Below are 12,581 nucleotides of genomic sequence, written 5' to 3'. Positions count from 1 at the left end.
GTGAGCGGATGAGGGGCAGAGAGAGAGGGAGACTTAGAACCAGAAGCTCCACACCCCAAGCTGTCAGCACACAGCCCGACACTGGGCTCGAACCCATGAACTGCGAGATCATGACCTGAGCCTAAGTCAGGTGCCCCACCATTAGAGCCATCCAGGCGCCCCTGGGCTTTGTTTTTTAATCTGAGGGATTTTAAGGTTTTTCAACTTTTTCTTCATCAGCAAGACTCTTACCACCGTCAAGTGAAAGCTTCTATACGGAGCCCAAGTGGAAAGCAGAAGGGCTGGAGTGTAGGCCGGGTCCTACCCTGGCCGCCTTCCCTTTGTCACATGCTCACCCCTCAAGCACCTTCTGGGCTCTCAGGAATTTAAAAACCATTGAATTTCAGAAGTTGCAAAACCTTCCTATTGTTTTATCTGGATTAGTTGCCAACATTTTATTTTATTTTATTATTTTTTTAATGTTTGTTTATTTATTTATTTTTAAGTGTTTATTTATTTTTGGGAGAGAGAGTGCAAACAGGGAGGGACAGAGAGAGGGGGAGACACAAAATCCAAAGCAGGCTCCAGGCTCTGAGCTGTCAGCACAGAGCCTGACGTGGGGCTCGAACTCACAAACTGTGAGATCATGACCTCAGCTGAAGTCAGCCACTTAACTGACTGAGCCATCCAGGCGTCCCGATGTTTATTTATTTTGAGAGAGAGAGAGAGAGAGAGAGAGCATGAGTGGGGAAAAGGCAAAGAGAGAGGGAGACACAGAATCCGAAGCAGGCTCCAGGTTCCGAGCTGTCAACACAGACCCCAAGGCGGGGCTAGAACTCATAAGCTGTGAGATCATGACCTGAGCTGAAGTCGGATGCTCAACTGACAATGCCCCGGCACTGAGCTCTGCTCACAGTCCTGCCCTGCCATTGGCCCTGGATGCACACAGTATTGAGTCCTTCCTGCCCTGGGACTTCTACATTTACTAAATTATATCCCAGGATCCACATGATCAAACTTCCCTTCAGTCTGCGTCCCTTGTTGGTCTGCAGGGACAGAGGAGAGGTGGTGGGGTGAGGAGTCACAGGGCCCCAGGTCCAGACCTGGCAAAATGGACCCCTAATTGCCATGTCCCTTACCTGGGCCTTACTGTTCATCTTGGAGATGAGAGGGGTTGGCCAAGGTGTTTTGAAGGTCAGTGCCCAGCGTGCCCTATGGCGGGTCAGGAGTCAATCTCAGAGGATCAGAGGTAGGAAAATTCCTTTTGGGCCTCGTAAGCCAGGTGTATTTATTTATTTATTTATTTATTTATTTATTTATTTATTAGCAATCTTTACACCCAACATGGGGCTTGAACTCACAACCCCAAGGTCAAGAGTCGCATGCCTTACTGACTGAGCCAGACAGGTGTCCCTGAGTCTTTTCCCTTTAGAAAGACTTCAGCAGTTACCAGGGGCTCTGTCGGTACAGACCCCCTGGTTCACCAGGTCAGTTGTGTCTTTCGTAGAATGTTGATCGAGCCGGCACTAAATCATAAATCATTTAGAGTGAATGTGGTCGTTGTTATAATGACCAAGATTTGACTAATGTTTTCTCTGGGCTTATTTTGTTGTTTATTTTCTCTTCCACAGGGTGGTCCGGGCGGTTCCAGCACTGGATTTGGAAACTTTGAGGAAATTGGGCCCCTTGACAGTGATCTCAAACCACGAAGAACTACCTGGGTACAGTGAGCACAGCCTGACTGAAACTGCCCTGTGGCCTCTCCAAGGCTGAGCCCCACCTGGCCCTACCCCATTCTGGGTGGGGTCACAGATTAAGCAATCCCGCTCCATCCTCTTCCCCAGGGGTCCTGGGCCTTGTGCACTTGTCCCTAGGCTTCCGCTCTAGCCAGCTTCTTCCATTTCTGGGGCAGCTTGTCCGTCCCCTGGCTTTCTTCCCTTCCCACGTCAGTGACCTTTCCATCCACTTGACGGCCGAAGCCTATTCCAGCAGACACCCTGGACCTTGTCATTTCCTGTTTGGCCATCTCTGCAATCTGACCGCAGGATCCCACCACCCTCTGGCCACGACGTTCAATCCTGTCCCCTCTCCACTCTCCTATCCTGCTTCTTGACTTCATCAAGACTTCAGAGCCTTTGTCCTCTACCTTTTTGGTGTCTCTCTTATTCTGTCTCCACCCCCTCCCTCGTTCTTGGTTTCACATCCCGCCCTAACCCCTCTCTGCTCAACCCCTGGCTCCTTCATCCTTCTCCCCGAAGAGCCAAGCCACCCCCAACCTTGGATCAGTCGCACTGTGCACCTGCTCGGCCCCTGCTCCTGGGTGCCAGACACTGGCGGGCAAAACCACAACCTGGTTGTGGGCTTTGCCTGAGCTCGTGGCCGCCCTCTGCTGTGTGCTGCTGCTCTGCTCCCTCCCTGTCTGCCCGGTCTCCCTGCCTCTCATTGCCTGTGACCAGCTTTCCCCTGTCCTCTCTACCCCTTCCTGCCCCTTACTATCCTCCTGCCCATCTCCAAATAACACGAGGCCCCTCTCTGCTGGGGCCCCTTTCTCAAAGATTCTACTTGGACAGTTAGTACCTTTCTATATCCTTATGCTGTCTGTAGGCTCTCTGTTGCCTGAGCTACAGACATGCACAGGTTTTTCCCAACCTACTACCAAGCGCCTCCAGCTACTACCTTTTCTTGAAAGATTTCTTTTCTTTTTTTTTTTTTTTAAACGTTTATTTATTTTTGAGACAGAGAGAGACAGAGCATGAACGGGGGAGGGTCAGAGAGAGGGAGACACAGAATCTGAAACAGGCTCCAGGCTCTGAGCTGTCAGCACAGAGCCCGACGCGGGGCTCGAACCCACGGACTGTGAGATCATGACCTGAGCCGAAGTCGGCCGCTTAACCGACTGAGCCACCCAGGCGCCCCGAAAGATTTCCTTATACAGGCATACCTTGGAGACGTTGCGGGTTTGGTTTCCAGACCTACAGTAAAGCGGGTCAAATGAATTTTTCGATTTCCCAGGGCATAGAAAAGTCACACTTAAACTATACCATGGTCTGTTACATGTAAAACTATGTACGTTAAATTAAAAATACTTTATTGCTAAAAACAGCTAACCATCATCTGAACTTTCAGTGAGTCCTAATCACTGGTTACAGAGCACTGTAACAAGCACAGTAATAATGAAACAGTTTGAAATATTGCAAGAATTACCAAAATGTGACACAGAGACACGAAGCAAGCAGATGCTGTTGGGAAAATGGTGTCTGTAGACTTGCTCAACACAGGGCTGCCTACAAACCTTTAATTTGTTAAAGAAAAAAATGCAGTAAAACAAGGTGTGCCTGTATTTACTGCTGTCTAGTCTTTACCTCCTATTTTTTTTTTAAATTTTAATGTTTATTTATTTTTGAGAGAGAGAGACAGAGAGACAGAGCACAAGCAGGGGAGGGGCAGAGAGCGACAGAGACACAGAATCCAAAGCAAGCTCCAGGCTCTAAGCTGTCAGCACAGAGCCCTGTGCGGGCCTCAACCCACAGACCGCGAGATCACGACCTGAGCTGAAGTCGAATGTTTAACCGACTGAGTCACCCAGTGGCCCCTGGTCTTTACCTCCTATTTATGCCTTAGCCCAGAGCTTTCTCACCTGGGGGCTGGGTGCTGGGGGCAGGAGAGAGTACTTACTAGGGAACCCAGTGCACATTAGCTCTAGGATGCAGTACACTTATCTCTGTGGCCGTGACAAGGTTGGGAAGCACCGGCCTGACCCGCTGTAGTCTCTCCCCAGAGCTCTGCTGGAGCCGTTGTCCCCAAGGGTGTGCTGGCTTCCCAGTTCCAAAGTCCCGTTAGATCCTTCATGGGATTCTTTTCATTGGATTTCTTTGCCACACTGTTGGCCATTCCCATGTCTTAGATATTGTTGTTTCCTGTACCCTGTCCTAGGTAACATTCTCTTCTATGTGTTCTTTGGGCGGCCTTGTCCTCTCCAACTGCTTTAATGACACATAGAAGGTGATGCCCCCCAAGTCAGCATCTCTGGCTCAGAACTTTTTGCCCAAGAACTGTTTCTCCATTTGCCTCTGAGATGCCTCCTTGTGGATGTCTCTCGTACGTGCCCGGTTCAACATAGCCCAGGCCATATTCATTATTACACAAGACCCTCTATCTACCCACAAAACCAGCCAACTCTCATGTGTCCCTTGTGGTAAATGGTACCACCATCCAATCAGATGCCTGAGCCAGAAACCAGAGAGCCATCTCATCTTCCCCTGCCCCTCCCTCTCCCACCCTCCCCCTCATCCAATCAGTTTTACCTAAAAATGAATTTTTTAAAGTATAGCTTTATTGAAATACAATTCACATACCATATAATTCACCCATTTAAAGTATACAATTCAATGGCTTTTCGTATACTCAGAGTTTTACAACCATTACCACACTCAATTTCAGACCATTTTCACTAGCCTCCCATCCCAGAAAACCTCATACCCCTTAGCTGTTAACCACCAATCTCTCCTTAGGCAACTTGCCACGAATCAACTTTGTCTCTGTTGGGTGCTCTTTCCTGCTTTGTCAAAGATTAGTTGGCCATATGTTTGTGGGTCTAGTTCTGGGGTTTCTATTCTATTCCATTGGTCTATGTGTCTGTTTTTGTGCCATCAACTTTGTCTCTGTAGACTCGCCTGCGTTAGCCGTTTTGTAACAATGGCATCATACAGAATGTTGCCTTGGGCGTGTGGCTTCTTTCACTTAGCATAACATTTACAAGGTTCATCCATGTAGGATATACCACTCCTTCCCTTTTTGAAGGCTGAATACTAGGGCATCGTATGGATATGCCACATTCTGTTTGTTCATCTGGTGACGGACACTTGGGTTGTTTCTACCTGTTAGCGCTCGTCAACAGTGCAGGGAACACTGGTGTACAAACATTTGTTTTGAGTTCCTATTTTAGTTTCCGAGTGGAATTGCTGGGTCACGTGGTGACTCTATGTTGAATACCCGAGTGCTGTTAATATCCTTCATCCCTTTTCCATCCTCTCTAGGGGCTGCTTTCAGAGTGCCTCTCCAATGCAAATCACTCCTTAGTTTAATGTCTTTCAGTTCCCAGAAGGCCAGATCCAGATTCCTGCGCATGACCTGGTCTCTGCCCACCTCCTGCCACATTTCCAACATCTGAGCCAGTACACTCTACCTTCAGGCCCCGGCCCGGGCAGTTTCTTGATTTGGACTTCATTCCTTTGGCCACTCATTCACACCTAGCTTACCATACTCACATCGAGATTCTGTAACTCCGAGCCTCTTTGGAAGAGGTATTAGGATAGATTCCGTACTTGTAGTGCACCGGGAGGCCAGGCCGGTATGGAAATTGGATTCACCTTAAAGAAAACTGATATGTGGTATTCAGACCTTGGACGTACCCTCACTGCTTCCAGCTGTTGCTTGGACCGCGTGGTTCTACCAGAGCTAACGTATTACATTTAGGACCCCGTATTGTGTGAAAACTGACCGCTTATGTGTTTTGATCCCCGTGTATGTTAACCTTTCCTTCTTGCCTCTCCTTTTCTTCGCCTTAGTAGCCTATGTTTATAATTTTTTGAAATCCCTTTTAGCGGTAGGCTTGTAAGCACACTGATATCCTCGCGTGTGGGTTTTGTTGAGCTCATAGAAGAGAGTGGAAAGACAGTTGGTGACTGACCGATGGTGCCACTTGACTTTCCCGTGTGACGTGTAGCTCCAGTCGGCCAGTCTCCTATTTGTGGATAACCCTGTGGGCACTGGGTTCAGTTACGTGAACAAGAGTGACGCGTATGCCAAAGACCTCGCCATGGTGGTGTCAGACATGATGATTCTCCTAAAGACCTTCTTCGATTGCCACAAAGAATTCCAGGTAAGCTGTAACTCAGGGTCAGCTAAGCAAAGCGCTCACAGTCCCACTGTCACATCCATCCTAATAAACTTAAATTTCCCCAAGAGTTCAATGTCCAGCTGTTATCAGAGACAGCCCTTCTGCACCCGAGATCAGGTTGTGGCCTTCTGTTTCTGTCATCTCTCAAGGTGGTTTTAAGCTTGAAAGAATGACCTTGGAGCCTGGTACTCTAACCAGATAAGGGGGGGAAAGACCAATCAAAGCAGATTTTTGTCAGGCCATTACATGCAATAGAAATCTGAAATTAATTTATGTAAAAAAAAATGCACTCGGGATATTTAATTCTGTGTAAATTCCTTTTCTTGCTAGACGATTCCATTCTACATTTTCTCGGAGTCCTATGGAGGCAAAATGGCCGCTGGCATTGGTCTAGAACTTTATAAGGTAACAGGAAAGCTGTCTTTCTTGTTTTCGTTTCAGATAAACTGATTCTGTTCCTTTTTATATCAGCTGATATTGAATATACTATGAGTAGGACCTTGTGGTACCTTGTACGTGCAGAGTAAGGTTAAATCTCTAATAATAACCATGAAAAGTTCCAAAGAACACAGTGAAGGTTGCCCTAACGGGTATGAAACGAGTTATAAGAAAGCTACAGTGAGTAAAACAGTAAAACAATGTGGTACTAGCTTAGCAGCAGACTTCAATGCAGCAGGGTGAAGAACCCGGAAACAGATTTTACATATATTTCTGTGTGTATGTAAGTAAATGTATGTGTCATGGATATGATCATGTGGCAGAATCATACCAAATGATAACATGGCATTTCAAATCATTGGGCAACAGACAATATTCAATGAATGGCACAGAAACGAATGACTCTCACTTTGAAAACCAGTAACATTGAATTTCTTCTTCCATAAAACGTCAGTTGTAGATAGATTAAAAAATCAACACATAAAAAAATCTAAGGGCGCCTGGATGGCTCACTTGGTTAAGCATCTGACACTTAGTGGGCTCAGGTCTGTGATCTTGTGGTTCACAGTGTCAAGCCCCACATCAGGCTCTGTGCTAACTGTGGAGCCTGCTTGGGATTCTCTCTCTCTCTCTCTCTCTCTCTGTCTCCCTCCCTCTCTCCCTCCCTCCCTCTCTCCCTCTCCCTCTCCCTTCCCCTCCCTCCCTCTCTCTCCTTCTGCCCCTCTCCCCTGTGCACACTCTCTTTCTGTCTCCAAAAAAAATCTATCTATATAATAGGAAAGGTATTCTTATTGATACTCCATAAAAAAAGAGAATATCCTAAGAAAGACAATATTCTTTGTGAATTGGCAAAGAATGCAAACAAACAATTTATAGAAGAAATGCGAACAGCCTGTGAACATATGGAAAATGCTCAACTTTTATTAGTAGCTGAATCTATGGGATTTACAAATATTTAAAAGATTGGTGATACCCAGTTTTGGTTAAGAAGTCAGGGAAATGAATAAAACATTTTAAAATGGTAAATCATTTTATTTATTTATTTTTTTTTTATTAAGAAAAAATTTTTTAAATGTTTTTTTTATTTTTGAGAGAAAGAGACAGAGTGTGAGCAGGGGAGGGGCAGAGAGAGGGAGACAGAATCCGAAACAGGCTCGAGGCTCTGAGCTCTAAGCTGTCAGCACAGATTCTGATGCGGGGCTCGAACCCATGAGCCGTAAGATTATGACCTGAACCGAAGTTGGATGCCCAACTGACTGAGGCACCCAGGTTCCCCAATGGTAAATTATTGGCAGTATCTGTCAACTTTTAAAGTCTATATGCCCTTTGACCAGTAATTTCAGTTCTGGGAATCTGTCCTGTGGGAATTCTTAACACATGTTTGTGTGTTGAGAATGTTTAATACACTATTGCTTACAATGTCTGTCAACTGAAAACAAAGTCAGTGGCTATCTGTAGAGGATTACTTAAACAAAATAGATGTATCCTTCCATGATGGGGCAACCATCATAAAGAATGCATGCATCTCTATATACGTGTGTGTGTGTGTGTGTGTGTGTGTGTGTGTGTGTGTGTGTGTGTGTAAGCTTGTGAAAGCAAAGAAAGGGCTGAGAAGCGTATGTAACATCTTAACTGTGGTGAACTGGTGAGTGGGGGGGGTGCATGTGGGACAGAGGGGAAAGTTTTTCCACATTTTCTCCTGTCTCCTGTGGTGTTTAAGTTTGCTTACAGTGAGCTTGTATGAGCTTCTTTTTTTTTTTTTTTTAAATGTTTATTTATTTTTTGAGAAAGAGAGAGAGCACACACATGCATGTACAAGTTGGGAAGGAGCAGAGAGACGGGGACATAAGGTTTGAAGCAGGCTCTGCACTCACAGCAGAGAGCCCAATACAGGGCTCGAACTCACGAACCAAGAGATCATGACCTGAGCCAAAGTCGGGCGCTCAACCGACTGAGCCACCCAGGCCCTGCCACCACCTGATTTTATATGACCTGTGAGCTAAAAAGGGCTTTTACATTTTCAAGTGGTGGTGGTGCACGGCAGGGTTTAAAAGCAAAGTAATATTTCATGATGCGTGAAAATTACGTGAAACTCAAATTTCAATGCCCACAAATAAAGTTTTATTAGAATTGTTCATTTGTTTACATATTACCTGTAGCTGCTCTAGCGATACAGTGGTAGAACTGAGTAATTGCAACACAGGCTGTTTGGTCTACAAACCCTATAATATTTTAAATTCTGGCTTCACTTTAAAAAAATATTTTATTTATTTACTTATTTATTTATTTGAGAGACATAGCGTGAGTGGGTGAAGGACAGAGGAAGAGGGAGAGAGAAATCTTAAGCAGGCTCCACGCTCAGCACAGAGCCCCCTGCAGGGCTCAATACCCTGACCCTGGGATCGTGACCTGAGTCGAAATTAAGAGTCGGATGCTTCTCCCTCTCTCTCTGCCTCTCCCCTGCTCATGTTCTGTCTCTCTTTCTCTGTCAAAAATAAATAAACATTAAAAAAAAATTTAAATAAATAAAAAAGGGGGGCACCTGGGTGGCTCAGTCGTTTGAGTGACCAACTTCGGCTCAGGTCATGATCTCACAGTCTGTGAGTTCGAGCCCCGTGTCAGGCTCTGTGGTGACAGCTCAGAGCCTGGAGCCTGTTTTGGATTCTGTGTCTCCCTCTCTCTCTGCCTCTCCCCTGCTCATGTTCTGTCTCTCTCTCTCTGTCAAAAATAAATAAACATTAAAAAAAATTTTATTTTTAAATAATAAAAAAAAAAGTCGGATGCTTAACCAACTGAGCCACCCAAGCGCCCCTGTGCACTTTATTTTGCTTCAAATCAGAAAGGACATAATATCTAGATCTAGTCTGATTTTTCCCCTGGACTCTTTCACCTTCCGCCTGCATAGAAAGTTACCTGAGTGGTGTTATCTTCGCACTATATGGATGTCTAATTCTTCATCCATCTTTCACCTAATAGTTTTACATACATTTTTGATTCTCATGTGAGTCAGTAATATCGTTAGGAGTTACAAAATGATGGTTTTCTCCTCCTGTCTTTTTGTTCACATCCATTAGCTGGTATTCTATAAACTGGAACTTTCCCCCATCACCTGGGCTATTTAGGTGACTTATGAAGTAAATTCCTTATGGAAAACCAGATAAATGCATAATTCTTTCTCTGTAATTACTAACATTCAAAGTCAGGATGGTCACTGTGTTCTTATTTTAGATCTCTGAATAGTTTGTGCATGCACTAATTCAAAATTCAAAACATGTAAAAGATACTGGAAAAAATCTCACCCTTGCCTCCCCCTCTCCCCTAAAGCAGCCTCTGTTATTAGCAGCTTCTGTAGCTTTCCAGAGGTATTCTGTGCCTACATAAGCTAATTCACATATAGTTGACCCTGAACAACATGGGGGTCAGGAGCCATCACCTGCTCATTCAAAAATCCACATACAACTTTGCTTGTTTGTTTTTCACATATACCTTTTTATTTTTTTTTAATTAAAAAAATTTTTTAATGTTTATTTATTTGGGGGGGGGGGGCAGGCAGAGAGAGAGGGAGACACAGTCTGAAGCAGGCTCCAGGCTCTGAGTTGTCAGCACAGAGCCCGATGTGGGGCTTGAACCCACGAACTGTGAGATCATGACCTGTGTCAAAGTAAGATGCTTAACCGGTTGAGCCACCCAGGCGCCCCCACATACAACTTTTTTAAGCAAAAAAAGTTTTTTTGTTTGAGACAATGTTATATTAGTTTCAGATGTGCAACATAGTGATTCAGTTTCTCTATAGAAGTAAGTCATGCGATGGAAAATCCACATATAACTTTTTGGCTGTCTCAAAACTTAACTACCCACAGCCTACTATTGACCACAAGCCTGACTGAGAACCTCAACAGTTGATTCACATCGTTCATATATTACGTGTATTCTATACTATATTCTTACAATAAACTAAGCTAGGAAAGAAACTGCTACTAAGAAATCGTAAGGAAGAGAAAATACATTTATAGTACTTTATTGTAGTTGTTGGGAAAAACCTGCATATGAGTGGACCGGTGCAGTTCAAACCTATTATCAAGGGTCCACTGTATATTCTTTTTTCTCATTTTTATACAAATGATAGTATAGTCCTGAGGCATCCATCCCACCCTCAAGGATCTCCTGAGGAGGCCTGCCACCCCCACAGTGACTGCCCTGTGGTCAGTGATTGTTGTCCCCAAGCCTCCCACCCCTCCACCTCCAGCACCTTGTGAGGAATCACAGACCTTGGGGGAAAGGGTGCTAGTGACCATCTGAAAGAAAAGGGCTGTACCAGACCCCACCCACATCCTGCCAACACTCTTTCAACAACAGTAGAGGGAGGCGCCTGGGTGGCTCAGTCGGTGGAACATCCAACTCTAGATTTCGGCTCAGGTCATGATCTCACGGTTCGTGGGTTCGAGCCTCACATCGGGCTCTGCACTGACAGTGTGGGGCCTGCTCATGCTCTCTCAAAAATAAATAAATACATATTAAGAAAAAAATCTTAAAAAAAAAAACAACAACACCCGGTAGAGAGATGCCCAAACAGTTCTTCCTCACTTTGCATATGGCAGCAGGAAAGAGTTACCCTCGCTCTCTAGTGGGTATCTGAGGTCTTTGGATACCCAAGGGATCTTGGAAAGGATGGGCAAAAGTTTTCTGTGCTTGGCAAAGGTGGTGCATAAAGGCTTGGCCCCCTCCTACTGAGGAAGGGATGGAGGTCATTGGGTTGCCTTGGCAAGGATGTTGACTTCTCTTCTTTCAGGCTGTTCAGCAAGGGACCATCCAGTGCAACTTTGCTGGCGTTGCTTTGGGTGACTCATGGATCTCCCCTATAAGTAAGTACGGAATTTTCATTTCTTCTTTCCCATTCTCTATTCTTCCCTGGGACTTTGGGCTGTGTTGTCCCGATCAGGGAACAAGGCAACAGGATTTTCTGGGTCATTAGAGATGTCAACCCAGAAAGTATTTGCTCCAGGAGTGTCTGAGAAGTTTGAGGATGAGAACTCATTTACGGAGCTCCTACCATGGACCTCTGCCGGCCAGACTGAATGCTCTTATTTGACTCTTACAACAAAAGAATCAAATTTTACAGCTGAAGACCTTCTAAACACTCAGAGAGGAGATGGAATTTGCTCTCTGACACACAGCATGAGTGACCTGATCGGGATGCACACCCAGTTCTGTTGGTCATTTGTTCCCCACCACTAGCATGAGGGTTTGGGGTGAAATTCCTGTGTGTTGCTCATATCGGTGGTGAGACAGAGTTTCCATCAGGTCCTGCAGCTCAGGTATGTAGTTTCATAACCTGAGTGTCCTCTTCGGGAGTACAGATAAGAGTTGTTTATGATGCAGACATCTGGGGTGTGGCTTCCGACATCTGAAATAGTCACCTTGGTGGGGTTCACTCTAACACAGGATTTCTAAATCTCAGGGCTACTGACATTTTAAGCCACATATTTCTTTGTTGTGGGGGCTGTCCTGTGCATTGTTGGATGTTAGCATCTCTACCTGTTAGATGCCAGTCTACCCACCCCAGTGTGATGTACAAAAACACCTCCAGATGTCCCTGGTTGAGAACTACTCTAACCTAACAAAAGGTAACTTCACAGGCAAGACCAAACCACAAAGTTAGAAATTAGAAGAGAAGTTACCCTCTGGAGGAGGGAAGGGAATAAGCTGGAAAGGGACACTAAGGAACTTTCTAGGCTGCCTGTGTTCTATGTCTTCACTGCGGTGGTTGTTACATGGGTGTTTGCATTTACCAAAATTTCTGGGTTTTGTTTTAAGAGGCTCCACACTCAGCATGGAACCCAGTGTGGAGCTTGAACCCACGACCCTGATTTATGATTTCTGATGTGTGATTATGCCTCAGTTTTTAAAAATAGTAATTTGTATGGGGACCTGGGTGGCTCAGTCAGTTAAGCGTCCAACTTCGGCTCGGTTCATGGTCTCATGGTTCACGGGCTCCAGCCCCATATCAGGCTCTGTGCTGACAGCTCAGAGCCTGGAGCCTGCTTCAGATTCTGTGTCTCCCTCGCTCTCTGTCCATCCTCCGCTCGTGCTCTGTCTCTCCAAATAAATAAATAAACATTAAAAAAAATAGTAATTTATAAAAAGTAATATTTTTTTCCCTGAAAGGTAGGGATGTGGTTTGTCACAGAGCTGTGTCCCTAATGGATTTGAGATATTCTGATACTACTTGGAATGGTATTTTTTGCCTTTTTTCTTGGCATTACCT

At 45.1% G+C, this 12,581-nt stretch overlaps 1 protein-coding gene across 1 annotated transcript in view; it reads left to right on the top strand.

Moving 5' to 3' along the window:
- Positions 1-12,581, top strand: part of SCPEP1 (serine carboxypeptidase 1) — a 32,210-nt gene that overhangs the window by 4,879 nt on the left and 14,750 nt on the right. The window contains exons 3-6 of the mRNA XM_043583987.1: positions 1,611-1,700; positions 5,705-5,860; positions 6,209-6,283; positions 11,106-11,178. Of these exons, the coding sequence (XP_043439922.1) occupies positions 1,611-1,700; positions 5,705-5,860; positions 6,209-6,283; positions 11,106-11,178 (394 nt within the window). The remainder of the gene's footprint in view (positions 1-1,610; positions 1,701-5,704; positions 5,861-6,208; positions 6,284-11,105; positions 11,179-12,581) is intronic.

The sequence above is a fragment of the Prionailurus bengalensis genome, chromosome E1, assembly GCF_016509475.1.
Source record: "Prionailurus bengalensis isolate Pbe53 chromosome E1, Fcat_Pben_1.1_paternal_pri, whole genome shotgun sequence".
Classification (NCBI taxonomy): domain Eukaryota; kingdom Metazoa; phylum Chordata; class Mammalia; order Carnivora; family Felidae; genus Prionailurus; species Prionailurus bengalensis.
Note: the sequence above shows the minus strand (reverse complement) of the source record. Positions and strands in the feature narration are given on the sequence as shown.